Source organism: Sarcophilus harrisii, chromosome 2, assembly GCF_902635505.1.
Source record: "Sarcophilus harrisii chromosome 2, mSarHar1.11, whole genome shotgun sequence".
NCBI classification, from domain to species: Eukaryota; Metazoa; Chordata; class Mammalia; order Dasyuromorphia; family Dasyuridae; genus Sarcophilus; species Sarcophilus harrisii.
In genome coordinates, this window is record NC_045427.1 from 260,880,667 (window position 1) to 260,908,421 (window position 27,755).

Consider the following 27,755-nt stretch of genomic DNA (forward strand, 5'->3'; position numbering starts at 1 on the left):
TGATTAATGTGTTTCCTGTTCCCTCTTCAAACTAGACCTCTCTCAAGAGATGCCAGGCAGTCACTCTGATTGTTTTCTTTGGTGGGGAGGAGGAGAGAAAGAGATGGACAAGTACAGAAGATTTATACCCAGGAGAAGCTGGAAAAAACAAGGAGCAAACATCAGTCCCTGAAACCCGGCCTTGAACTCAGCTCCATCTTTTGTCCCTTCCCCTGAAAAATAAACCCCAACAAGAACAATAAAAACCACAGTTCAGCAGATAAAAGCCACTAGCCACCCTAACCTCTTATACCTTGCTTTTTCCCACCTAGCATTAGGTACAAAGAATGATGGAAAATTCCACAGAAACAGGAATTTCACCTTCTGAAAGGCACAAAACTTATTTCTCACTAAAAAATGGACTACATGTGCCTCAGATAACCAAGAATTTTCAACCAGGGCTCTCCTTTACCAGTAGGGTAGCTTTCCAAAAAGAAGCTGACAGTCCTCCCCCTCTCCCTTCCTTCCCCACAAAAGAAGCTGATGCAATAAGCTGACTGACCACTCCACTTATTTCAAGATGAAGGTCAATTTGCTTTTGACTGACTCTAGTTGTTCGAGAAAATGTTCTTATCAATTCTGGCCAATTCATTGCCAAATCAGATCCAAAGTTGGCTTATAAGTTTGGTTCATTCTGTAGCAGTTTCCTGTGGCTGTGGGTCCAATTTGACTCCTGGGAATGCCACAGTAGCCTTACCCACCTGCCCCCCCCCCCAGTCCTTAAGAGGGATACTAGAAATCCTGAGGCAAATCCTGGATTTGTCACCAATTCAATGACTGATGAACTTGATAACTAACTCTTTAGTGCCTGGTGGCTGTATGTCCAAGATGGAAGCCCATAGTGAGTAAATTTCCTTTACATTTAAATGATAGTGACCAGAGCAGTGCTACCATCCAGCACTGGTCTGTATTAGGCTCAACAAACCTATTTTCTCTTCACTCTGAGGGAAAAATTTCACAGCCACAATCTGCAGTAAGGAGCTGTTGGGAAGGGAATCGGGAGAAGCTGGGCAAGGTGACCCACCCAGGGCTGATGTCAGCACATCTGGTTTGTTTTTCCTCACACAAACCCAATCTCCGAGCTTGGGCAACAGAATGGATGCCCAACAACAGCCATAGAGAAGAGGTGGTTCTTGTGAACGGGGAGGAGTCAAACCCAGCTCCTTCATCATTAGTCAGCGCTGTCCTTCCTTCCCAGAAAGAACCAAGTGATGGTCATCTTCAGCACCCGCTGCCTCGAAGGTCCATTTGCCAGGAGCCAGCAGAAGGTCTCATCAACACAGATACACCAGCTTTTCCTTCAACAGTGTTTGACCAAGGCTCTCCAGCCTGGGGGATGGCTGGGAGCAGAACAAATGTCCCTTGTTGAGTTGGTCTTATGTACATAAAGATAGTAAAACAAACAAACAAAATCCCAGAAACAGACAGACAAAAAATGTCAAAATAATAATAATAAAAAAAAACTTCACAAGACACAGTGCCAGTTTTCCTGGAGTTCTCCCCGATGTCCTGCTCCAGGCGTGGAGGTGGGATTCTCCCTGTGGTCCTCACAGAGAGGGACAGCAACGTCTCACCTAGGGCCTGCCCCATTCCTGTTCTCCTCTCTGTTCAAGGCCAAATTGTGAAGGAAGAGGAGGATCTGCCACCACACATGGTTTTGGTTCTGCTGGTGCTGGAAGACAAAAAAAATTTATATATATATATATATATATATATATATATATATATATATATATATATATAGAGAGAGAGAGAGAGAGAGAGAGAGAGAGAGAGAGAGAGATATCCATCTAGGTCCCACTCAGACTCCTTATCAACTCTAATAAAAATTAAGTTCCACATTTCTGGGGGCAGCATTTTAATCCTATCAACACAGCAAACTGAAAGAAAAAAAAAGGGGAGAGGGGAGAAAGGAGTGATAGGGAAGAGAAAGTTAAGTTCTCCAAAAACAATTGTCGTTCTAACATTAAAAAGACCAGACTCTTTAGGCATTGTGCACAAGAGGATTAAACTTTCCCCCTCCTGCTTGCAGGATTTTACAGAGTTTAGCCAAGAGCTGCTTTTAATCAGATTGGCTCCTGAGCCTCTCAAACCCCAGCTGCACTAACAACAAACTTTTTTTCAGAAAGAAAGGGAAAAAAAGTGCCCCTTTCCCCCCAAAGTAACACAGAGAACAAGGGAGTGGGGAGGGAGAAGGGAGGGAGTCTCCATCTGCAAGTGATTTGACACTGTGAAGGTCAAAGGGTTAATCTTCAATTTAAACCACACTGCTGAGGCAGCAAAAATCTGATTTCATCCAGTGCAAATACACACACACACACACACACACACACACACACACACACTTGTGTACCCTCCCGCTCCCCCTGCTTTCCCTTCCCAGCATCTCCAGCTCAGTCCTGCCCTTTTTATAGCTATTCTTGACAGTAAGCCATAAATAATCCTTCTTGGAGCCCTTTTCTACTGACTGGAGCCAATTAAACCTTAAGCAAGAGCATACTTGAAAACAAAACAAAAACAAAGCATGCACACTACACTCCCGGAGGTTATCCCAGGTCCTACTGTTAGGCAGAACACCGGAGGCAAAGTTCAGAGGTCAGTGGTCTTCAAGATGCCCCCTGGTCCCCTACCCAAACAGGTAACATTTCTCGGGGCTCCCCCACTTCCGATCATCCACGGGCCAGGAGGGTCTTTGTTCTGGAAAGATAAGTCTCCCCTCTTTATCCAGTTAGTGAGGCCCAGAGGACCAGGCTGGGGGAGTGTGCCCCGGAGGGAGGATGTGGTGGGAAGCCCCCATCAGAGCCTTCAATGAGGAGCCCTATGGACTGGAGCTTTCCCAATGGCCCAGACATCTGAAGAGAAATTTCATAAAACGTTTTCCCCAGGAGCCTTGAACCTCCTCTTTAACAAAGGCTTCAACCATAGGACCGGGCAACTCGGGGATGAGTCAGATGGCCCGAAAATCACATAGTGAGTCAGTTCCAGCCAAAATGGGAACTGACCCCAAGTTTCCTGACTCCCAGGCCAATAGCAATAGCAATCCCATCTCAACCAAGCTCCCCAGCACTTTCCCTCAGTGTCTTCCTCAGGTTCTTCCCCACCTTGGCCGTGGCCACAGACAGGAGGCCTTCGAGGGATGATGAACAAAGAAATGCCTTTGGGAGAATTCTTAGAGTCCCACGGACAGGAGCATTCCTCTCCCCTCCCCAGAGAGATAATCAGCAGGAAAGGGGGTTAGTGATTATGCTTAGGAGCCCAAGGGGAAACAGGGATGAGCCGCTGAAGGAGGCCTGTAGATATGTGCCAGGGGGAGACTGACAGACTTCCTCCTGTTTTGTAAACAAAGACATTAAATGAGGAAACACGCGCTGGGCTTAAAATCTGGTTAGAGTAAAGCAGCGTGGAAAAAGGACTCAGATGCAAACCTGACTATTCAGGCAGGCAGCAGCCCAGCAGAGCCTTCCTGGCCCCTTCCCCCAGCTGCGAGGGAAGACAGGTGCTAAATCTGGGGAGTGCGCAAGCAAGGAGGCAAGAGGAAAAGCTGCTCCTCAAGTGGGTCGGGTTGCCAGGCCGGAATCTCTGCCTCCCCCCCCCCAGTGAAGGCTTCTCCCATTCCCCTGCACACACACAACGCCCACCTCCAAGGAAAGGAGAAAGCTGGATCCTCCTGTTTCCACCACCCTACCCCCTTTTATTATCAGAGCAGACCACCTGGTCCCTCTTCTCACTGAGAGTGAAGAACATGGCAGGAAACCAACTCAAAACCACAGCAGAGACAGCAGGGTACGGGGGAAAGGTCTGGCTCTGCAGACATAACCTGGCTTCAAATCCCTCTGGGAAGTTGCCTCCCTAGGTCCCGGTTTACTCATTCATGAAACAAGGTGGTTTTAGGACTGGATGGCCCCTCCCAGTAACAGAGCTATGGACCTAGGACGTGCTGGCCAAGCAGCTCCAGATCTTGGCTCTAAAATGCCATCTAAAACATTTATCAAGAACCCCCACTACAGTATCTTCCAACAAGTGATCAAAGGCCTTTATGAAGGCTACTTATTATACTTCTAGGTAACTTCCTAACAATAAGAGGATTTCCTTCTACTCAATTAAACCTGTCCATTCCATTTAACCAAATCTGTCCCATCTCAAACATCGCTCTTTGCCCTCCAATCAGATGACCTTCTGAATGACAGCATTTCAAATTTTTGAAGATGGCTGCTGTGGATCCTGAGTGAGTGTTCTCTTTCCAGGGTAGACACCCCCCAGTTTCTCCAACCACGAAGTCCTGGCCTTCATGCTCCCCATCGTTGTGGATTCCAAATCCCTCTGGTTTTCACTGATGGGTCAATAATAAGTCCCAGCCCTTAAGCATCACTTGGTCACTAGATTTTGATGGCTCAGAGTAAATGTAAATAGCAACTGTTTCTGTTCTAGCCAGAAACTCTAGGTCTTCTCCCATCAAGATCGATTCTTTAATTTAATTTAATTTTTTAATATAGTAAAATTGTATTTAAGAGTGATTCTTTTGTAAAGGCCATCTTTTGCCTCAATTCTAACTTCACCTTTAATTACTGAATGGATGTTGCCTCAGACAAACTGAGATCCAGGAAAGGCTTTAGCTTGAAAAGGTTCCCACTACATGGGGACTCATCTCTAGTCATCCTAACCTACATCTTTCTGGAGGAATGAGGCAGATGACTTGGTCCAGCTCTGTCCCACTTAAATCCAATTCACCTCCAAGTCAAAACATCATCCTGCTGGTGCCATTGGTCCTCTTTGAGAACAAAGGACAAACAACAACAGCATCATGAGTTAAGAGGATCACAGATTTAGAGCTGAAAGGTTCAGAGGCCATTCAGTCCAACCATCTTCATCTTACAGTGAGCAAGCTGAGACCCAAGGGTAACAAGTCACACAGGTATTGAGTGCCAAAGGCAGCGTCGGCACCTAGGTTAATAAATGAACGAATAAATGAAAAAAGCATTCACTAAATACTTATGTGCCAAATGATATATTAAGAGTTGTGAATAGAAATACAAAAAGCAACTCAGTTCCTGACTTCAAAGAGCTTGCATTCTATCAGGTAAGACCAGAATACAAGGGAGTGGAGGCGAAGGTGGGAAAAAGTGTTTTGTCCTAGAAAGTTACAAAGATAATGGGTGGAATCATAGGACAATCTAGTAAAATGTTCTTTACAAGAATGGCAATTAGATTACTGAACCCATGGAAAGCAGGGAAGGTACAAACACAGGAGGATAGCATCATGCAAGTGGATAGCAGAGGATCTGATGGGGAAGAACCTACATAAATCCTCACTAATAAGGACACAAGACCTCAAGGTGGGAGCTGGAGTGCTTGGTTAAAGGCAAGCGTGGAATGCAGAAGCAGAAGATGGTCTGACCACTGTATCAAGTTTCCTTCCAGTTCACCCTGTTCTTTCTAAAATGTAGCACCCAGATTGGAGTGCAAAATCCTAGATGTAATCTGAACAAGACAGTATACAGTGAAATTTCCTATGTTCTAAACATTATGCTGTTCTTAATGTAGTCTAAAATCACATAACCTTTTTTTGGCTGCCATTTAGAGAGCTGTTGCATTGAGCTTGTGGTCCACTAAAACCCCACAATCGGGAGTGCTTAATTCTAAAGTCCATGAACTTTTAAAAATATATCTTGATGACTCCATTTCATTATGACTGGTTTCCTTTGCAATCCCATGTACTTCATTATTTTTGTGTTTAAGAACATTGTCCTGAGAAGCGGGGAAAGGGAGGAAAGTTCACAGGATTCACCAGACTTCCACACAAAGATATGGTAAAGAACTAAAAATTTCTGAGGGATAATCTTTATATAGGATGATTTTCTAGCTATTCCTTGTCCATTGTATATGATTACATCCTATTCTTTTCAGCCCACTCTTTGAATTCTAATTCTACTTGTAAAAAGATATGCTATCTTACTACATCTATATCTTCACAAATATGACAAGTAAGTCTCTATGGCTTCAATATTTCTCACATTCTCAATAAGGAGCCTATCAATCTGTCTGCCAAAAACACTGATTAACTACTAAGGATCAGGTATTCCATGGGATCAGTGTTTTGCTGAAAAGCAAAAAGTAAAACAGTACCAACCTTCCAAGAGCCCACATTCTATTGGAGAAGCCAACATGCATGTCAGAATGCTGGAGACAATGCTCACTGATGGACAGAAGTACTAGCATTCCCTAACTCCCCCACCTTAATCAGTCCCTGAGGAATTGCTCCAGTTTCCTGTTAAATTGCAGTGGTTCAGTCATTTCAACTCTGTGACCTCATTTTGGGGTTTTCTTGGCAAAGATACTGGAGTGTTTGAGCAGCTCTTTTTCTAGCTCATTTTTACAGAGGAGAACCTGAAGCAGACAGAGTTAAGTGACTTGCCCAGGGTCACAGTGCTAGTAAATAAATGCCTGAGTCTAGATTTGAACTCAATTAGGTGAGTCTTTGTGATTCCAGACCCAGAACTCTATCCATCGTGCCTCCTAACTTACCATCCTGTTAACTAAGTATATACAAAGCAGATTCAAGGTGATAGAGATGGGGGTAGGGAAAGGAACTTAGCAATTAGTGGGGTTAGGAAAGGCTTCCTTTTTAATGGGTGACCCTAGCACAGAAGCTGAATTCTGACTTATAAAGCAACAGGAGTTCTTGGGAATCAAAGTATTTTTAAGTTCATTTCTGGAAAATAGTGGCAATGTTGTATGTGTGGATACAGAATTAGATAAGGAACTGAAACTGCTGCCCACCAGGGAAAGCTGAGCTGATTCAGGAAAGGGAGGATCTACAGGGCAAGGCCCTAAATTGCTTACTTGGCTTCACAGAAGCAAATGTAGTGGACAAACTAGATAGATTTAGAGATAGAAGGGAACTGAGAGGCCAGCTAGTCCAACCAGCCATCCTAATTTTACAGATAAGGAAACCAAAGCTCAATGAGGTGATGGGAGACTTGGCTGAGATCATGTCAATAATAAGCAGCAAGAGCTGGGACTTGAAACCAGGTCCTTTACTCTAAAACTAATACTTGGGCACTCAACTGTATTTATTCTTCTCAGATAGATATTCGTGTACTTCTTGGACAGATGCAGCATACAACAATGAGCTGGGCCCAGAACTGAGAAGTCAGAAAATATCAATTGCTTGATCACTTGCACTGTAGTGCAATGAGGAAGTAGAGAAAGAAAATTACATCTTTATTTTCATTAATCCCTAATTGAAATTTAGCTTTTTCTTTAAAAAAGAAAAATTATTCTGAGAAGGAACCATAGGCTTGATCAGCTGTCAAAAAGGTCTAATTAAGAACTCTTGACTAAGTGAATGATCTGAAATCTGAAGTTCTTTTTTTAACACCATCAACCTTTCAGGAATGTTGTATGTGGCAGGGGTCATCACAGAATGCCAGGATCTTGGGAGTGAAACTATCTTACCCAAAGGGAAATGGAAAAGCACAGAGTGGAACATAAATTAGATGCAGCATGTTACCAAGAACAATCTGGGCCTCAGTTTTTTCATGTGCAAAATGAAAAAGCAAGACTAGATGATCTTTTAATTCCTTTCTAGCATTACTACATCTATGATCTTATGTATGAAAAAGTGGCAACATATACATTATCTAGGGCAAGGATAGCCAAAAAAGTAGATAAGCCTGTCAGATGGAAGGAGAACCAGAAGATAAAGGATCTACTATGTTCATTACGCTGGTTCTCTCCAAAATATTAAAAGACAATAGGAAAGTCAATAAGATCATAAGCTCTTTGAAGGCAGGGACAGTGCCATTTTAGTCTCTGTATCCCTAAGGACTAATATAGTCTCTGGCACATGGTAGAAGCATAATGATGGGTGACCGACTTCATCATATTAAACAGACCCTTTATGGGAATTTATGGAATTTATGGGAAAAGATAGAAAAGAAAAGCATATATTAGATGAGTTGTAGAGGGAATTCTTATACTGATAGAATCCAGATTCCAAAGTAGATAATTAAGAGTACTACAGAACCAAAAATCTCCTACCATAATCCACCTGGGAGCCAATCCAAAGGTAGACCTTCAAGTGAGAGAGAAAATACAAAGGTCTAATCTGTGCATCAAACTGAAAGCATCCCCATCAGCTGGGAAAGACTGAATAAGCTATGATATATGAAAGTAATGGAATATAATTGTTCTGTAAGAAATGATGAGCAGGCTGATTTCAGAAAAGCCTAAAAAGATTTATATGATTGATGCTGAATATAGTGAACAGAATTCAGAGAACATTGTACACAGTCACTACAAGACTATGTGATGATTAACTCTAACAGACTTAGCTCTTCTCAGCAATTCAGTGATTTTAGTTAATTCCAATAGATCTGGGATGGAAAATGCCATCTGCATGCAGAGAGAAAATTATGGATACTGAATGAGGACTGAAAAATAGTATTTTCTCCTTTTTTGTTTGTTTTTTTTTTCTTTCTTGTGGTTTGTTTTCCCCTTTTGGTCTGATTTTTCTTGCACAACATGGAATATGGAAATATGTTTACAAAGAGAGCTCATATTTAACCTGTATCAGATTGCTTGCAATCTTGGGAAGGAGGAAAGTAAGAGAGGGAGAGAGAAAAATTAGAACAAGTTTTACAAGAATGAACATTGAAAACTGTCTTTACATGTATTTGGAAAAATAAAATACATTGAAAAAAAACTTACTTCATTCAAGATCATAAAATCATATATTTAGAACTTGAAGGGACCTTATAGGCCTATCTAGGGCAAATATCCCCTCTCCCCTTTTTTTAAACATGAGGAAACTGAGGTCCAAAAACTGAAATTGCTTATATCACATAGGTAGTAAGTGATAGCAGGATTAGAATCCAAGACCTTTGACTCCAAATCCAAGATATTTTCCACTCAACTATACTGCTATCTTGAGAGATGACAATCTTTGTGGTGGATCCTAAATACAAATCTTTGTATTTACTGGACTAAACTGAGATTGGAGCCTTGATTTTATAAAGGAAAGAAATTTAGTGTAGAGGAAAGAATAATAGAGAATGAATCTAAAGATTGGGAACCATGGTCTCCTTCTCAATAAATTGAGAAGGGTGTACTCGATGATTTCTAACATCCTCCAGCTCTAAAGTCTACATCCTCATCTTGATTCAGCCACAGACTACTTATGTAATTAATGACAGGTAGATCATTGTACTTGGGTGTCCATTTCCTCATGTGCAAAATGAAATCACTGGCCTAGGTTTCCTCCAACTCTAACATTCACATTTATTATTCATGTATTCTTAAGACTTAATTCTTAATATTCTGACTCAGAATTCTGTCCACCTAGCCCCTCCCTGGAGGGTAGGACCTGAAAGAATCCTGGAGACTACACTAAATCATCCAGGAAGTATCTGCACCCCACTGCATCAGCAGCCCTATGTGACAAAACCAGAATGGGAATTGTGAAATATGCACATAACCCTCATATGAGCCCTCGAGGGCACAGCCAGACACAGACATACACACATATTCCACTCCATCTTCCCTTGTCATTAAGCAGCCCCCAAAGGGCCTTTCCCAAAAGGAAACCAAGCCACCTCAAGTTGAGAAAAATCAAAGAAGATCTTGATTACGAGAAACAAGTTTTTTTTTTTTTTTTAAAGTTTGAAACAAAGAGGTTTGACTAGTGAGGAAAGAAAAACTGTTTGGAGGGAAGGCAGTGGGAGAAACACGGGAAGAAGGAAGGAAACCAATTTTTTCTGAAAAGAACACGGGGAGCTCAACAACACCAAAACACCGGAGCGTCAGATTTATTGTTCAAGATTCCTTCAGGGGCAAGGGGGACTGGGAGAGTCTGTACTTGGCATCCAGCTATCAAGATGACCTGTTGTACAACCTGCTGCAGATCCAGACTCACCAAATGGACCTTGGCTTAGAAAAGGAATTAATGTCTAAGGAGCTCCTTCAGAGTTTCAGGCTACACGTAGGGACATTCCCAAGGATGCAAGCTAGAATGGGCCCCACAGTATAAACTCACACCTCTGCTTCCTCAACCTTACTGCCTTCCTACTGAAACTATCTTCAATTTATCCCGTATATAGTTTGTACATAGTTGTTTTCATATTACCTCTCCATTAGACTCCTTGAGAACTGGGATTGTTTGGTTTTTTTTTTTTCTTTCTTTGTAAACCCAGAGTTTAATTATAATGAATGCTAGCTGACTGACTGAGTGCTTTTATACCAATATTTAACAGAATACTAACACACAAGTTTAGGCACTGAGGAAAAGTTTATGCATCAATAATTGTTATTATTATTATTACTGGCCCTTATAATGAAAGGTAGTAGATAGTAGTAGATGGAGTTGGACTCAGAGCCCTGATGGACATATATACCAGCTGTGTAATTCCAGGACTTAACCTCTCAATGCTCCAAGTAGCTCTAAGAAGCACTAATTCATTTCAGTCACGCTTGACTGTTCATGACTCCATTTGGGTTTTTCTTGGCAAAGATATTGGAGTGGTTTGCCATTTCCTCCTTCAGCTCATTTTACATATGAGGAAACTGAGGTAATGAGGGTTAAGTGACTTGCCCAGGATCACATAGCTAGGAAATATCTGAGGTTGGGATTTGAACTAGGCCTAATGTTCTATCTATTGTACCAACCTCGCTACCCCCAACTCCCTTAGAACAGCAGTTGCCAAGCAGATATTACTCTGCTTTGGGAGAGGAAATTCCTCATCAGGAGAGCTCCTTATGCCTCTGAAGTCACAGGTATGGTCCAAAAGAACACTTAAAAAGAGCTGTTCTTCAAATAAAGCTTTTCGGCTTCCAAAATGTTTTGCATTCATCCCCTCATTTATTCTTCACAACAATTTTATGAAGCAGCTAATATAAGTATTTTGTATTCTCTATTACTCTATTATCTCCATTTTTCCTTTGAGGAAATTAAGGCCACATGAAGTTAAGTCAAGGTCACATAATTTTTAAATAGCAGAACTAGGGTTCAAACCAGGTCCTTTCCAAACTATGAACCTGTTTGAAGGGACCCCCCAAAAACACAGTTAATGATTGAAACAAAGCCATTACAAAAGTGGGTAGTTACTGTATTCAAGAGAGCATTACCAGTAATGGAGTAGACATTCTAGGCCAGTGACAAGTTCACTTTCCCTTCTATTCTGAAGCCTGTCTATATTATTTAGAGCAGAGATTCTGGGATCCAAGCAATCCATAGATAGATTTCAATGGGTCCATAAACATCTTTATTTTCATTGACCTTTAACTGAAATTTAGTATTTCCTTTAAAAAAAAATTATGAGAAGGAGGCCACAGGCTTGATCAGCCTGTCAAAGGGGTTTAATTAAGAACTCCTGACCAAGTGAATTGAAGGAAACAAAGAAAGAGGCTGAACACACATATCATATCTTACATTTATACAATATATGATGTATAGGGTCAGATTTAGAGCTAGAAGGGCCTTAAGAGATCTTCTCATCCAGCACCCTCATTTTACAGATGAGGTAACTGAGGCCCACCCAAAACCACATAGGTAGCAAGTGGTAGAATGGTTACAAAGTGCCCACACACATATTAAAGTATTATTATTCTTATTTGACAGATAAAGAAACTAATGCTCAGAGAAATTAAATAACTTCCTTGGTTACAAAAGTACTCAATGGCAGAGCTGGGGGGACTCAAATTCAGGTTTTCTGACTGGTTGGATCTTTCTAACAAACCATACATTGCCTCTCTCTCTTTCAGGACCCAGAACATGCACGAATAGAAAGCAGGCACCTAGTAATCAATCATTGTGGAATGGAATACAAGAAATTAATCTAGGAGTAACTCTTTGCCCAAGGTCAAAAACTAAGTCAGGCCAGTATTAAAAGAATTATTTTGTTTTACAATATGTCCTTTGCTTATGGAGAAATTCAGCTAGAAAAAAATGAGAGACAGAAAAGAAGAGAAAGAAACAGAGAAGAGAGACAGAAACAGAGACAGAAGAGAGAAAAGAAATAGTAAAGGAGAGTGAGAGAGACACAGAAAGTGAGAGTGAAGAGAGAGAGAGGGAGAGAGAGATAGAAAAGGAGAGTGAGAGAGGAGATTGAAGGAGAGAAAGATTGATTATATATATATCTCTATATCTGTTTGTGTGTGTGTGTGTGTGTGTGTGTGTATCTTTAGGAGTTCATTTGATCTAACAAAGCTGAATTATACAATCTAAACCTTGCCCTGACCTACAAGGTTTCTTTCTAAGGAAACAGACTTTACCCTGAGCTCAGGATCTTAGTTCCCAATTTGATCACCAGAGTCTCTATTTTTCCTCTCTCTACCAAACAATTTGTATCCATTTTACCTTCATTTAAGCCCCACTGCACTCATAAGCTAATTGTTAGTTCAAAGAAATGCAAAAAAAGAAGAATGAACAACCAGTGTGGCTCACGTTAAGAAAATTCAACCTATGAAATTACAAAATTACAAAATAAATGAGGCAAGGTAGGTAAGGGAACTGCCTGGAGCATTAAGTGAACTGACCAAGGTCACCCAGTTGGTGTGTGCCAGGAGTAAGATTTGATTCTACTCATTCGAACTAAGGCCAGTTCTCTATTCATCACAAGATGCTGTTTTTCTAAGGCTGTTAACTCTCTAAGTCTACAAGTTGCAAAACAGTTGCAGAATCTGCATTATTAGAAGGAACTTCCTTAAAAAGGAGCTCTCTCTCCCCGGGAAAATATAGGTCCAGAACAAAATGGGGGAGGGAAGGAGGCATATAAGGCATATGATAAAAACTATAGAACATAGTGGCAAGATCAGATATTATTATTATTATTATTAATTAGGTGCAGGGGGTAATTTCATGGGTATCAAAGCTTCCTCCTGCCCTGTCACCAATATCCTCACCTCTCTAAACCTCAGGATTCTTGACCATTCCATTTAAGTCAAACAGCACGAAATGGAAGTCTAGAAAATTAATTAGATCTTAGGTTCCATGGTCAGAATCATGATGTATTATACCCTGTGCCCTAGGTGGTCAGAGAAATGATTATTAATAACCAATGATTTGGGGAGATCTAGAATTCCCCTCTTTGTCAATTGTTCTCATTTCAACAGCTCCATCTCTGAAGATTGAGCTAACTTTCTCCTCTATTCAACCCTACCCAATCTTACAAGAAATCTCTAATCTAATAGGAATTCCAATCAATTAAGCTTAGGTGGCAATAGATTGTCAAGATTGCCTAAGGCCTGGGTATAGTTATAGTATCTCTGACCTAGAGTGACAAGATATTCATTCTCTCATTAATTGTTAATCAATCAGAATTGATTGCCACCCTCAGGAACACTCCTCCTTCAAGGACATATAAGATGTGAGGTCGCTATCATCATTGTCTTCAGCATTCGAAAGTGCCACTGACCTTATATTAAAAATACTGACATTGGTAACAAAATTACTAATTATCCAGAAATTACATCTCTCAAACTTTTTAAACTTCACACTGGACAATGTGACATTGGACACTCCACAATCTGGAGTATTGTGATCATTTCTGTGCATGACCTTTTAGGAATTTCATTGATAAGCTGAGAACATCCAGAGGGTGAAGGAATCAAGACCATACAAAATAGGAAATTATACATAATTTATTTATAATAATTTATAATATAATTTATACAAAAATATGTGTCTATATATGTATATATAGATACACATATATATGTGTGTGAGTATGTAGATATACTATTATACATAATAGCAGGCTAAATAAAAAAGAATTGAGAATGGTTAGCCTGGAGAAATAAAGACCTGGAAGGGAGAAAGGTATAATATAATTTAGGGAGGGTGGGGTATGATAGCTGCCTTCAAGGATTTGAATGGCTGTCATTTGGAAGATATTCTGATTAGTCCCAGATGGCAGGATCAGGAACACTCCAAGGAAGTCACAAACAAGCAAATTTAGGCTTGATGTAAGGAAAATTTTCCTAATGATAAGAATTATCCAAAAGTGGAATGAGCTATTTAAAAAGGCAATTGGCTACCTCCCTTTTCAGTGGAGAGCATCAAACAAAGGCCATATGACCACTTACCAAATAGTTTCCAAAAGATATTGTTTAGGTATGATAAGTCAAACTACCTCTAAATCTGAGATGCTGAATTCCATTTCATAATATCATCTATTTATAAAGCACTTGATCGTTAGCAGTTTTTTTTAACTGTTAACATCTTTGTTTTCATGTGTCTTATTCACTCATCATAATGGTTCTGTGAGGTTGGAAGAAAGGATGCTATTTCTATTCTAATTCAGTCATCCAAGTTTTCTAACCAACATAGTGCTCTCTTCACTATGTAATAAGCAGACTGACCCATCTTTGCCAAAGAATTAATCAGAAAATATTTAAGGGAACTTATTTCCTTATCAATAACTGCTTGGTAAAGAGCCTGGAAACAAGAGCATAGTAGGCTAGGAAGGAGTCATGGCCTAGTGAAGATAAAATCAGAAAATGATATAAAACATGTCTGAAGCTATAATGCAAATAAGCAGGAAACATGATTCCCATCTGAAGAGTCAGATGAATGTTTCAGGAATGGGTCTATACCTTCTCATTCTATTATTTTCCATCTATATGAACCTTAGCCGAAGCCTGAAGACAAGAACCTTGTAGCCATGATAGTGTGAGAGAAATCTCAGAGGAAAATCCAATTCAAAAATAAAATCCCAGATTTGTTGCTTTTGACATGAGTGATTTTAGGAAAGTCACTTAACTTCTCAGTCTTAATTTCCCCATTTATAAACTGAGAGAGTTTAACCAAAGCTCTGAGATCAGCTCTAAATCTGTGATTTTCTATTCTACCTGTGTAAACAGAATGAGAGTTCCTTGATGGGCAGGGACTATTTCATTTATCCCCTTTATGTATTATTAATATTATTTTTTATTTAATATCAATATTTAATATTATATATTAATAAATATTAAATTTTATATTATATATTAATAAGTGCTCGGTGATGAATCATATTTGGGGAATAGGGACTGTTGTTGCTCAGTCCTTTTCACTCATGTCTGACTCTTGATGATCTCATTCGGAGTTTTCTTGGCAAAGATACAGGAGTGCTTTGCCTTTTCCTTCTCCAGCTCATTTTACAGATGAGGAAACTGAGGTACGGATGACGTGACTTACCCAGGATCACAGAGGTAGTAAATGCCTGAGATTGGTGAACTTATATCTTCATGACTCTAGGTTTAGTGATCTCTCCATCACACCACTTAGCTGCATAGTACGTAAGCACTTAATAAATGATGGTTTTTTTCCTTTTCTTTCTACCTAGCTGTAATATGCACTAGAGGAAATGGAGTCTAAAGTAAGAATAGGCTTTATCTTAATTTTTGCAGAGAAATTCCCTCAACATGGGAAAAGGCACTGGTTCTGGAGGACTCAGGTTCAAATTCAGCCTATGTAACTCTGAGGAAATAATGTATTATTGTCTCTAGCCCACAATTTTTTCAACTAGACCAGAGCTCTTTCAGCTCTCTATCTGTGACCCCACTGAAAGGGGCCTCAGGCTACAAGGTCCACTCTGTTCCTCTGTTCCCCTCCTAGCTGTTCCCCTCTCCTCCCTGACACCAAGACTGGAGGGTGAATTCAGTATACTGTTCTAGGGGAGACCAAAGCCCACAGGTACAGGCCAGCCACATTGATAGAACACTGCCTAAAACTTCAATGTTTCGGTTCTTCCACTCTAGGGGAAGAAACAACATAAAAACAGAAAATAAAAGAAAGCAAATCACCTTGCCAAAAGCTGTGTCCTTCGACGACTGAGTCTACAGGAAGTGGAAGCCACTCGCCACCATGGCAACGCCAATTGTCTCACGGAGAGGAGAGGGCAGCCCTAGGACAGCTCGTTCTCATGCCCAACGGCAGCGTGCTTCCCTTCTTACCCAACCCAAAAAAGGCTGACTTCAGTGGCTGGGGGTGGCTATGAGGAAGGGAAGGTGAAGAGGCTGGGGGAGAGGGGAAAAGGCGCGGATCTATTACTCTTCTCCCCCAAATTCATAGACTGTCCCTTGCCCTCCTCGGCACCTTATCGCAGTGCTGGTCTAAGTAATGGAACTATTTGGGTACAAAACTTGGGGCAGAAGCCATAGTCCCGTGCCCAGTTTCTCTAAAAGCCCCTTTAACGCCTCACTTCCCTTTGGTCTACAATAGGAGAAGTGAAGAAAACTCTTGGGAGCCTGGCACAGGACAGTGATCTCTGACTCCCCTAAGACACGGGGGTACAGGATCAGAGATTAGAGCCAGAGGGCACCTAGCTTAACTCTTCATTTCACAGACAGGGAAACTGAGGAGTTCAGTGATATGCAGTAAAGGATTGGAAATGGAGCCTCTGACTTTATGGGATGGGGGGGGGGGGGAAGGAGGAGGGGCTATTTGGATCCAAAAGGCTGTGGAGAGGTCCGGCTTGGCTCCTGCCCGTGGCCCTGTAACTAGGTGGTTCCTCCCCCCATGGGGCTTTCCTTCCTGGATACTGCAAACCTAAGCAGAGGATGAGGCTCTAGTTCCGTCCCTCCACACTTTGTTCTGGTTACAGTAGGAAGAGCGAGGGGATTTTATTTTTGGGCCTCAGGAACACGTAGTAAAATTCAAGCCAAATCCTTACCTCTGTCCCCACTGAGCCCCCCGTACAATCCCTCACATACACACACACACACACACACACACACACACACACATACACAGTGGGGAAAGACTAACTGGCCTCTTCTCCTGGAGCACTGGAGGAGGAGCTGTCAGGTGCAAGAGCCTGTGGGGAACTCGGCCCCTTGTCAGCCACACAGATGACTCAGAGGCTAAATATAGCCATCGATATAAACAGAGCCAGCCACAGAGCAAACACAGGGCCCAGAAGATCGGGCTCTCACGCACAGCTCCCTGCCCACCCACCCCCTCCCCCCATTCCTGCCCAGCACCCCCCTGCCCCCACGCCCCAGGCAGGCTTTCCACTGCAGTGTCGGAGAGGTGCTCTCCCCAGGGACTCCTCCTCCTCCTCCTCCTCCTCCAGTCTCTGAATCTCCTGTCCCCCAGCCCAGGACCACCCCCCTCTCAGCAGGAAAGCTACAGTGAAAGCCGCAGTCTTGGTTTAGAAAAACCACCTTCCAACAACGGGAGCACTCTGTCCTGGGCAGAAAAGTTGCTGATAAGTCTAACATACCACATAACCAACAGCTTAGGACAGCTTCTTTCTCTCTTAAAAAAGTTTCATTTAAGTCCTTTCCTTTTTTCATACATACATCATTCTGCTCTTCCTCACCACCTCCCTAACATTAGAATCTTCTTTTGCATCAAACAGGATGATCAAGCAAAACAAACTAAAATGCTGATCATGTTTGAAAATGTATGTCTTATCCCATAGCCATAGTTGGCCACTTTCACCATCAGTCACCTGTCCCCTGCAAGATTTCTCCTCCAAAGGGCCTAACCCTTATATAAACTAGAGACCAGGTCTCTGCCACAAACTCTGGCAAAAAAAAAAAAAAATACCTGTCTTCCAACTGGTGTAATGATGCTTTGGCTTACAGCATAGGGGAAACAGGATAAATCCAGAATTAATTTTCTAAGGACCTAATAATGAGCATAATTAGGGTTTCTAAGTCAGATTGGTCAGGGTGCAATGAATGCCCCGGTGCAAACCAAAGAACAGTTTTTAGGTGCCTGACTCTTATCCCCTTCTAGGTTTGCTCAGCCAGCTATCTTAAAGCCAAAGGTGCCTTAACTTCATGTTCCAAGACTCAAAGAGGCCCAGCAGCCTCCTCTTCTTCAGGCGGATGATTGAGATCCACTCACCATCAGCCCTGGGCATGACTGCTGAGCCAAACAAATCCTCCCTCACGCCATGAGGGAATGGGCAAGGCAATTGGTCCTGTTCTGTAGCAAGCAGAATCCTCTCTGAGGAGGTTTTAGCAAAGTATTCATTGAAGTGGCCAGATATGTTCCCACCTCCTTCCAGAGAACAAAGATCACATGAACTCAGAGAATACCATGGTCAGCTCTATGTAGCCAAACCCTGGACCTCAGAGATAGCACTTTGTCAATTCAGGAATGAATCAGGAAGTCAAAGTCTAAACTTCTGGGTTTAAACAGTGGAATTAATAGGACAGATAGGGCTTATGGGTGGATAAGATGAGTGTAATACTACGTTCTGCCTCCAACTGCCTTGGAAACTCAAAAAGCCATTAGCAGGCATTCTTCTGACTTTGATTTTCTGTCTCCAAGTCATTTTCTGTCTCTGACTTCAGTGTCCATTCCAAAATGACCACCAGCACAACTGTACCAATCCCCAGAGAGCAATGCAGCTTGGGAAATAAGCTAAGTCTTCAACTGAAAAGCTATCTGAGATTGTGACTGGCACAATCTCCTGACAAGCATTTATTAAGTGCCTATTATAAGCCAGGCATGTGCTTGACACTGGGAAGAAAAAAAAAAGTAGTTCCTGCCTCTAAGAAGTTTATATTCTGTTTCAGGCAATTTCCACTTTGGGGTTCTATTTGGTGACACATAGCAGTCCCATTTTTCAATACTACAGATCCATCCATCCCTAGTTTCATCAAGCCTTTTTACCTCAACCCCCAGGTCCCCACAATAGGAAGGTTTCCCTGATTTTAGAGAAAAACATCTGAGGAAATAAAGAAAAACTAGGACTATAAAATAGATTCCTAGTCTGACAGACTAATCACAATAACAGAGTGAAAGAATCTCACAATCTGAGGAGGTAGGAGGAAGGTGGTTAGATCTCCTTTACCCTTCCTACTGACCCTAACACACAACCTCTCTTTGGCTCTGACTGGGTCATTCAACCCTGATTTATCCCATCAAGGGCTACAAATGAGGCATTTAGAGTGAGAAGGAACTTTAGTTGGGGTTCATCCAATGACAGAGGAGGAAAAATGATCTCTGTAGGTTAAATCACATTACTTGTAGGTAGGTAATAAGAAAATAGCAATCCATCAAACCCAAGGTCATCTGAAACTAAATTCAGAGCTCTTTCAACTATACTGAAGCCTCCTTAAAAAGAAATCCTGGAAAAGAAAAATCTGGTCAGGGCTTATGTTCAAATACTACCTATGACCCTCACTTCCTGTGTGACTTTGTGGAACTAGATGGCCTCAGAAGTCTCTTCCAACTTTCTATGACCCTATGATCTCCCAGAGCCTGGTCCCAGTCTTCATGAGAGAAAGCTTGGCCAAAGCCACAGGTTATCTCTTGGCTCTGTCTTAGGAAGGGACAAATAGAACATAAGAGAAAGAAAACAACTCAAGGGAATAAGCAGAAGACTGAGGTCCTGGTCCCAAATCCCTTCTCCACTGTGGGTTTTAACTTCCCAGCCTGCAAAGGATAGAGTGAAAGGAAGAATGGGCCAAAGGAATAAAGACAATAGTGCTTTGTAGACGTGAGATGCCACTCAGTGGGTGATGTAAGAAAACATTGCAAAAAGTGACTTACTTTTTAAAGTCAATTTCTAAAAGCCCAAAGAGAGAGAATATTTGTGGCCATTTAGCTTTTGTTTATTAGACCCACTGGTTCCCCAACAGTATTAGTGGCAGAAAGAGAGCCTGGTGTTAGAGCTGGGAGTAAGGGAGGAGGGAAGGGAAGAGGGAAGGAAGAGAAGAAAGGGAAGGAAGGAAAGAAGGAAGGAGGGAAGGAAGGAAGAAAGGAAAGAAGGAAGGAAGGAAGGAAGGAGAGAGGGAGGAGAAAAAAGAAGAAAAGAGGAAAGAAAAAGGAGAGAAGAAAAAAGAGGGAAAGGGAGAGGGGAAAGAAGGGAAGGGAGGGATCGAAGGAGGAAAAAAAAAAGAAAAAACAGAAATGCTAGGGGAAACTTTTAAAGAGAAAAGAAATGAGGACCTGGTTTTTACATAATGTTGGAGCGAAGAAAACAGGTTGGAAAGTCAGAATTTAAAATCACTCTAAAGCCACTGGCAGAGAAGAAGGAGGATCAGTCAGGGCCCATCCACTGAACACTCAGCATTTACTTCCCTGGAAGACTATGCTCCAGCTCCCTCCCCATCCCCCTGCTTCCCTGGCTGAGATGGCCAGGGCCCTGGGAGGTCAGCAACCCAGACTGAGATTGAATAGTGAGCGCCTCTGGCTCAGAGCCTAAGTAGGACTGGGAAGTTGACTCTGTGCTCTTAAAGGGGCCACTCTATAAACTCCTGGGTCACCTTTTCCTGATTAGTAGTCAGAGTTGGGAGATTGAGGTTTGGGGGCTGGAAGAACTTTAGTTGCAGCCAAGTTCTGGGAAGAGGGAATTCCCTACTTACCTTTTCTTAGATGAACTTGTAAGGGGAAATCTCCCTAGGTGAAAATGTGTTAATGTAGCACCAAGGTGTCAGAGAACTGTGCAAAAGTGGAGCTAGGAAGGGGCGGGGGTCTCTTGTCTCACGTTCAGATCCCTTACCTGACTGGCTCTACAGGAATGCCCTGGAGAAATAACTGACCAGACAGCTCCCACCACTGGAGACCCAGGAAGTTGTCGGATACACAGACCACAAAAGAATTCCTTCCAGTCAGAGGAGGGCCAGTGTATGGCCCCAGATTTCTCCGTATTTAGCTCCCTTCAGCTCTAAAAATGTGACTGCAGAGAAGGAACAGTTTTGAACAGCTCCTCCCTGTGCCAAACCACTGGGTAAGATCCAGTAATGTAGACAGTAGATTGGGGGAGAGGGGTAAAAATGGAAAGGGAGGCCAGGAGAGAATTAGGCCAAGTTGGAAGTAGGTCAAGGACCCAGAGTGTGAGCCAAAAAGGAAGCTCTTAGGGCCAAGGGATAGAGCAACTTGGGATCCCTGGGTAGAAACAAGGGGATAGGGCCTCTGGGTCAGGGTCGGTGTTCCAAGCCACCTTTGTTGATGTAACCCTTACTCAGACCCTAAAGAATCCTCTCGCTACCCAATGCTATATCACCGGTGTCCTTACCTATCCTCACCCCAGTAAAGGCCCAACAACAGAACAGAAGAATTCATGGTCCACAATGACAACCCATCTTTTATCTCATTTCTCCCCTTGCCCCCATATTCTAATCAGACCTAAACTCACACAACTCCCTGCCTGGGAAATGACTACTGCCAAGTAGACCCAAGAAAGATATTCCAAAATCCAGCTACTGTTCAGTGCTGACCCCAAAGTGGAGTAGGACTAGCTAGCGACAGGCTCTACTCCTAGTCAGTCCCTCCCTTGGAGACCTTTGAAATCACTTATTTAATCTTGTGTCTCAAAGGGAATTATCCTTAGTCTTGGGGGTGGATGGAAACCACACAGCCATCACTGACTTAACTTAAAACCAATTAAGATTGTACACCTCAAAGATTGGTTAAAGTCATTTCCAAGTGACTTGATTCACAGTATAGCATCTTCTACTAGAGAATCAGCCTGAGAATCTCCCTGCTGGGACAGCACTCCAAAATGTTAGCCAGGGGCAGAAGGGTTAAGTGTTCTGGCTGGACAGACCAGCTCAGAAAGGCCCAGTGCCGGGGGAGGGAGGGGAGGGCAGTCCTGGGCCCTGCACAGCTCCTCCTGCACGAGCCAGCCAGCCGCCGCCGCCTTTGTTGACTAACTCTGCCACATGCTTAGCTGACACGCGATGCTCCGCTGTGGCGCTGCCAGGGCTGGGCGGCCGGGCTGCCACCGGGCACCCCAAGCCTCAGGCCAGGAGGGATTTTCAGAGGTACTATTTTCTCCGGAGTCCCTGGCCCTGGTTCCCAGACACAGACATCAGATCAGGCAGTCTCCCCAGCTGGAAAGTGTCAAATTACAACCGGTTCCACAGCTTCCCCCTCCCAAGCTGTAGCCCCACTGCCTGCATTAACCTTCCCTTGGCTTTGTGAATGCATGAGCAGGCGATGGGGATTGAGCATCCAAGCCAATCCACAGGGGTGACGGTGCTGGGGCAAGGAGACAGGGTGGTGGGGATCGGGACCAAACTGCTGCCCAGCCCTTCTGCAGCTCCCATCTCACGGAAACCCCCTTCTGCCTCCCCATCGAGGTGAGCCTCTTCCTAATTCTCGCCTCTAGGCCATTCCCCCCAAATGGGCCCAACTCCTCCTCAGGAACTATGACAAAGCCCACATCAAAAAAGCCCAAGGGTCTGACAGAAGGACATCCCAAGTGTGGATGAGAATTTCAAATGAGAGAAAGGCAATACACACCCTGGCACCCGTTTCAGCTCAGTAGTTATCACCTGGTACCTACCCGCTGCATGTGGAGCCTGTGGAACTGGTCCGCGATGCACTGAAGCTTTCGGGCAATCTGCACCTCAGCTCGATGCTCCCACTGCTCCTCGGGAGGCTCCGCTCCAAGCCTCAGGCTCGAAGGAAAATTAGCTGGGAGGGGAAGTCGATATCCAGCGTTGCCTGCAAAGAGGGAGAAGCTCCACATGGGCTAGCATTTCACACAGTAGCCAGAGGCCTTTCGGGAGCCGTAACTGAAAATGCCCAGGAAAATGGCCGGTCGTGTGGTAGGCATCAGTTCCAAGTGTAAATCTGGAAGGATCTCACTGGCTATCTAGTCCCATGCTCTCTTTTTACAGGTGGGGAAAGTAAGGCTCAAAAAAGTTAAATGATTTGACATGGTGGAGGCTTGATCAAAAACCAAAGAATATACACCTCAGCTCTGGCATGACACCGTAGTAGTGTCTCTCATCTATTTGCTCAAGTTGATTAATTTAAAATTTACACAAAGAGAATAGATTTTGTTTCTTAACAATAACAATTACCCAACAAAGAATGCCTACTAAGCGCTATTTTGGATTGTAGAAGAAGAAATAAGGGGAAAAAAACCTCAGTACCTGCTCTGAGATATAAAAATAACTACGGTGCAAGGAGAAGGAGTGGTGGGGATTAGGAGTATAAAAAAGAGAAACATTACTTTAAGAGTTGAGAAGAGAAAAATGATCATGCTTAGTTGGGAGGTAGGAACAGGAAAAGGAAAGGGGGAGAGAAAGAAAGACAGAGAAAGAGAAAGAGGAGAAAGACACAGAAAGACAGACAGGGAGAGGGAGGAAGAGGAGTCAGAGAGACAGAGACAAAGAGAGAGGAGTAACAAGAAGCTTCTTTTAGAGGTGGTATCTGAGCTAAGCTTTAAAGAATGGAGAAAAAGAAGAAGGGAGGGCATTACAGGTATATAGATCATTACGAACAAAGATACTGAGGCATGAAACAGTCTAATCCAAACAGAACACAGTAAATGATGGAAAAGAGTAAAATTAGTCTAGAAGGACAAGAAGGTTCATTCAAAAAAGCAGACTGGTAACAGATATGAGTGTTATTTTTAAGGCTGTATGTGACCATAATTAGATGTTCATTCCCCTTCAGGGTGAAGCTCCTCTCTGAAAGGAATTTTTAAACTCTCCAAGGTATTTGATTCTAATAGATTAAGGGACTAAAGAAAGGGCCAAAAGGAGGCGTTGCAGAGGATAAGCCCTGGAAACTCCCCAGCAAGATTCAGGCAATATCTCCAAGACTTAAAAAAGAGCATCTCAGGCCATAGAAACAAAGTCCTTCTGCAGGCAGCCTTGGCTAGGACTGCTGGGATGCCCTTTGAATGCAGAGACTATGAGCAACCCACAAATCAGAGACACTCCACTCCTTTCCCTCTTTTTCTAATTGCTCAGGAGAATTCTGTACAGGATTATTTTGTCTTATCACTGCAAGACAATTCCTTCTAGTAGTTACTTTGGGTCCTGTGCCTCATTCCATATATGTAAAATAACTTCAAACCCTGGTTTCCCTCTCCTCTCTTTAAACTAATAAATGGGTTTTATGCCTAATCTCACTCCTTATGCCTGCCCCTCATGCTCTTTAAATATAGGTGATGGGAATGGGATATGCCCAGACTTAAACCACCCTATTCTGAAGGGCTAGTCCCTCTCTGGGCACCCAGCCAGGACTTGGCAATTTTCTCCAGTTCTCCTTCCAACTACAAGTAGTCTTCCATAAAAGCTGGGAGCCAACCTTGGCCCCTAGGAACATTCTCTTCCAGAGGGAACTAGAAAGTAGCATCAGACCAAGTGATAACACCAGAGGGAGTGAGAAAGCACTTTTAGGTCTTCCCCATCACCACCCTTTCCTTACCACCACAGTTCACTGATAAGTAGGCAATGGCCTTCCTCTAGCTCACCTCCTGGATAAAATGCCAACACCAAAATAGGAAGACTGGCTACTCCTTTTCTCTCCCCAAAAGCCCTTTCTCTTGATGTGTGGTGAGGAGGAGAGATACAACTAGATCTAAATCTGGGTTGTCCCAAATCTTCAAAGGAAAAAAAGCCTGTCTACTGAGCAGAGTAGCATTTAATCAGAGCCAAAAAGAATTTTAAATACACACAAAAAAAGAGAGAATATTAATACTGGAAAAAGAACTCAAGAGTCACCCAATACAATCTCCTCCTGTTCCAGAATAGTGGTATTCTTGAAATAGTAAGAGAAAATATGCTCTAAATTCCTGTAACATTGTAGGTGCTCAATAATTATTTTAGTGACTAAATAAACGGGTGGGCAAAAGAATCTAGCTTTGTGAGGATTGGCAACTGATCCAGCAAAAAAGAAATGAAATCCATCCATGAAAGAAATGAGGATTCACAAGGGCGAGGAGAGAAGACTCAATATCCCTGTTGTCCCCTATAATATCTTTATTAAAAGGGACATTTTCCCCTCTATCCTGAACTTAGGAGAAAAGAAATCAGGAAAGAAAAGGCATTCAAACTCACCATAAAAGAGTCGGTGGGGTTCTTCGGTAACTCCACAAGGCAGCATGACACCCTGGCTTGGGGAGGCTGGACTGAGGGTCTGAGTGGCCTTGTCTTCCTGGCCAACTGAGCGAAGCCCTGGGCCACAGCAGTGGGTAAGAGGGAAAAGCTGCAGCCCATCCAGCATATAGTCAGGCTGGCTCTGGGCAAACAGAGCTGGCGAGGTCAGGCCCCCTGGCTGAGCACCAGGCTCTGAGTCCTCTGGGTGGAACACATCGTCCTCCAGCTCTTCCACATAATGAGGAGACTCCATCTCTCCTGCAAAAAAAAAAAAAAGGCAGTCAAGTCTGGAGTGCCACTTTCCACTCCCTTTGGATGATTAATGCCCCTGTGCCCCAAGCTCCTCCCTAACCAATGGAAGATAAGGTCAAGGACTGCTGGCATACAGCCTTGGCACAAAAGACCTATAAGTAAAGACAAAAAATTCCCTCTAAACTACCTGGGCAAAACCCAACACACCTGGCCCCTATACCAGGTTGCCCACAGCCTCCTGTACCTTTGGCTTTCTTTCCCAAACAGGCCTGTCTGTGGAGTTTAGACTGTGAGTGTTCTTGGCAGGGGCTATTTTGGCTGTTATGAGACTTGCTTACAGAGTCTGGGTGCTGCTATGGGGTATTTAGGAAATGGTAAACAATGAAAGCAAGGGGGGAGGGGGTGTAAGACACCCAAGTCATTCACCTGCCCCAGGACTGCAAGGTTACCCAAGCAGGCTCCACACACACAGGGTTCTCTACAAGTGAAAAAGAAGCATAATCTTTGCCCTAGGGAGCTCACTACCACATTCAAGCAGAGCTAACTCCTGGCTGAGCAACAACAACTACAACAAAAGCCAACAATAACCTTGCAGCCCTGCTTCCAGCTCCAGAACCTGCTCAAGTCCCTCCCAGCTGCTTAACTTTCCCCTCTGTCCCGCCCCCCACTTGCTCAACACTCACCAATAGGCACTGGAGGGTGGTTTTGGTGGTGGTGAGATTTCTGGGAGAGCCCAAGTCACAACAAGATGCTCTGAATCTGGAGAATTAGTGAACTGAGCGATGTGCTCTCCAGAAGTCCACTGAGAGGGTGAGGTTATCATCTAGAGTACCCAGTCTACAACTCCCAAAATCCCTACCTGGAAGCGTTCCCATGCTTGTTCCTTGTTGAACCTGGGAGTAGTGTATCCTACCTGCTAGGAGGAAGCCAAACTCAGCCCCTTCTCTCTAGCATCACTCCACTTTGCACTCCCTATGCCATTTGGGTAACTAAGAAGTCCCTCTTACTTTAGAAGAGAGACAGCTTAGAGAAGACTAAGTCCTGGGATGACCCACTCCCCACCTCCCACTCAGTACCTCCCATTTGTCTACTCTAAGGTCCAAGTATGTCTTAGCTTTACTCGTGCCCAAAAGCAGAAGTCACCTCCCTCTCCAATGCCCTTTCTTCAACAGAGTGCCATGGCACAAAACTTGTCAAAGATGGCCACAAAAACAGAACTCAGGACTCCTGTTTCCCAGCTCACGGCTTGCTTTCAAATACAATCCAAGTTGAACTGCTTTTCTATAGTATTTGAATAGATCATACCTAAATTTGGAGATCAAGCCCATCACTCACACTGTCTCTCTTACACACACACACACACACACATTGCCATTATTATGGACCAGAATTCATATTTTCTAACTGAACTGACCTGAGGTCCTCTACCAGAGTTAGGTACGATGGTTACCTGTTGTCCAGAAGAATGAGAGCTTTCTGCTGATAACACTAACCTCAATGAGAAAGGTTCCTTTTAAAGCAGTTGGGACCCCCACAAACATAGGCAAAAAAACAGAAACTTTTTTTTTCTCCTTTGACTCTTGTCAGCTTGTAGCCTCCAGGCAAAGCCCTAATTCTAAATGGTCGGGGTTGTGCGTGGGATCAGTAATCCCCGGGAGACCCTTTCCCTTCTCTATAGGAATTGCAGAAGTGCCCCCCCCCCCCTCCATCCGACTTTCCTCCGTGATTCAGTTCCAGACTCCTCTGCTAGTACAGGCTAGTCCAGAAGGGTTGCGGTACAGTTTGGGGGAGGGGCGGAGCATGAGGCGAGTGGTCCCTGAAAAACCTTGGGCTCAGCTGACGGAAGAGACCCTCGTGGAGCTGAGGATGTGGGACCTGACCCAGAGGGCTCTGTTTCCCTCACGAGGTCCCTGCCAGGTAAGGCGTGATTCCAAAGCGAAACCCAAGCCCTTCTGGACCTGCCCAGGTCTTTCCCAACGGTGACAGCGGTTTCCAAAAGTTGGGCTCGGCCCCAGAGGGCACAGACAGAAACTAGGCACCCGGAGTCCCTGCGGCTGCCAGAAAGCGGGGGTCATGTGCATGCTGCGGAGCTGGTCCCCGGCACAGCCTAACTCCAGGAAAGAGCCTCGGTTCTAGGGCTGGGGCGCCAGGGCTCGGAGCCAAAGCCCAGCGAGGAGCGCTTGGGGCCCCGCGCCCAGACGGAGACGGGCCCCAGATGCAAGGGAGCGGTCCTGCCCCCGCGGAAGCCGCGCGCCCCAAAACTTCACCGCATCCCTGCTCTGGAGTAGGAACCTTAAAAAAAGCGAGGGCATCTCGCGCTCCGGAGTCCCACTGCCCCCAGCTCCCGTAGTCACGGCGAGCGGGCGCTGGGGCGGAGCGCGCCCCGGGGCAGCCCCGCGCTCACAAATCCCGGCGCGGGAGGCAGCTCTTTGACCGCCCCCTCCTCCGAGCACTGCCCCCAACTGCTCCTGGTCCCCCGGCAAGCCTTCCCCGCCGCGCGCGCCAGCTGCGCCCCCCCCGGGGCCCCCTGCACCCGCTCGGCCGGTCAGCCCCGACCCCGGGGGCTTACCTGGCGAAGGGGCGCAGGCGGCGGGCGCGCGCGCACGGAGACCAGCCTCCGCCGCCGCCGCCGCCCGCGCGGTATTGTTTCCAAAATACCCCCGCTCTCGGGCATCCCGCAAACA

General features: G+C 44.0%; 1 protein-coding gene across 1 annotated transcript; it reads right to left on the reverse strand.

The window, feature by feature from the left end:
• Positions 1 to 597: 597 nt before the first annotated feature.
• Positions 598 to 27,755, reverse strand: BMF (Bcl2 modifying factor). The gene is made up of 4 exons (XM_031952079.1): positions 27,641 to 27,755; positions 24,781 to 25,077; positions 22,269 to 22,429; positions 598 to 1,711 (listed from the first exon to the last, which is right to left on the reverse strand). The coding sequence occupies exons 2-4, from the start codon at positions 25,070 to 25,072 to the stop codon at positions 1,610 to 1,612; spliced, it is 555 nt and encodes a 184-aa protein (XP_031807939.1). The 5' UTR covers positions 25,073 to 25,077; positions 27,641 to 27,755; the 3' UTR covers positions 598 to 1,609.

Excerpts from the sequence above, each read along its gene's own strand:
- BMF (XM_031952079.1), bottom strand. The coding sequence starts at position 25,072 with ATGGAGTCTCCTCATTATGTGGAAGAGCTGGAGGACGATGTGTTCCAC. Across the intron at positions 22,430-24,780 it reads ACCCCACCGACTCTTTTATG|GCAACGCTGGATATCGACTT; the intron begins GTGAGTTTGAAT and ends CCCTCTTTGCAG. Across the intron at positions 1,712-22,268 it reads ACAGGCTCCACATGCAGCGG|CACCAGCAGAACCAAAACCA; the intron begins GTAGGTACCAGG and ends TTTGTCTTCCAG.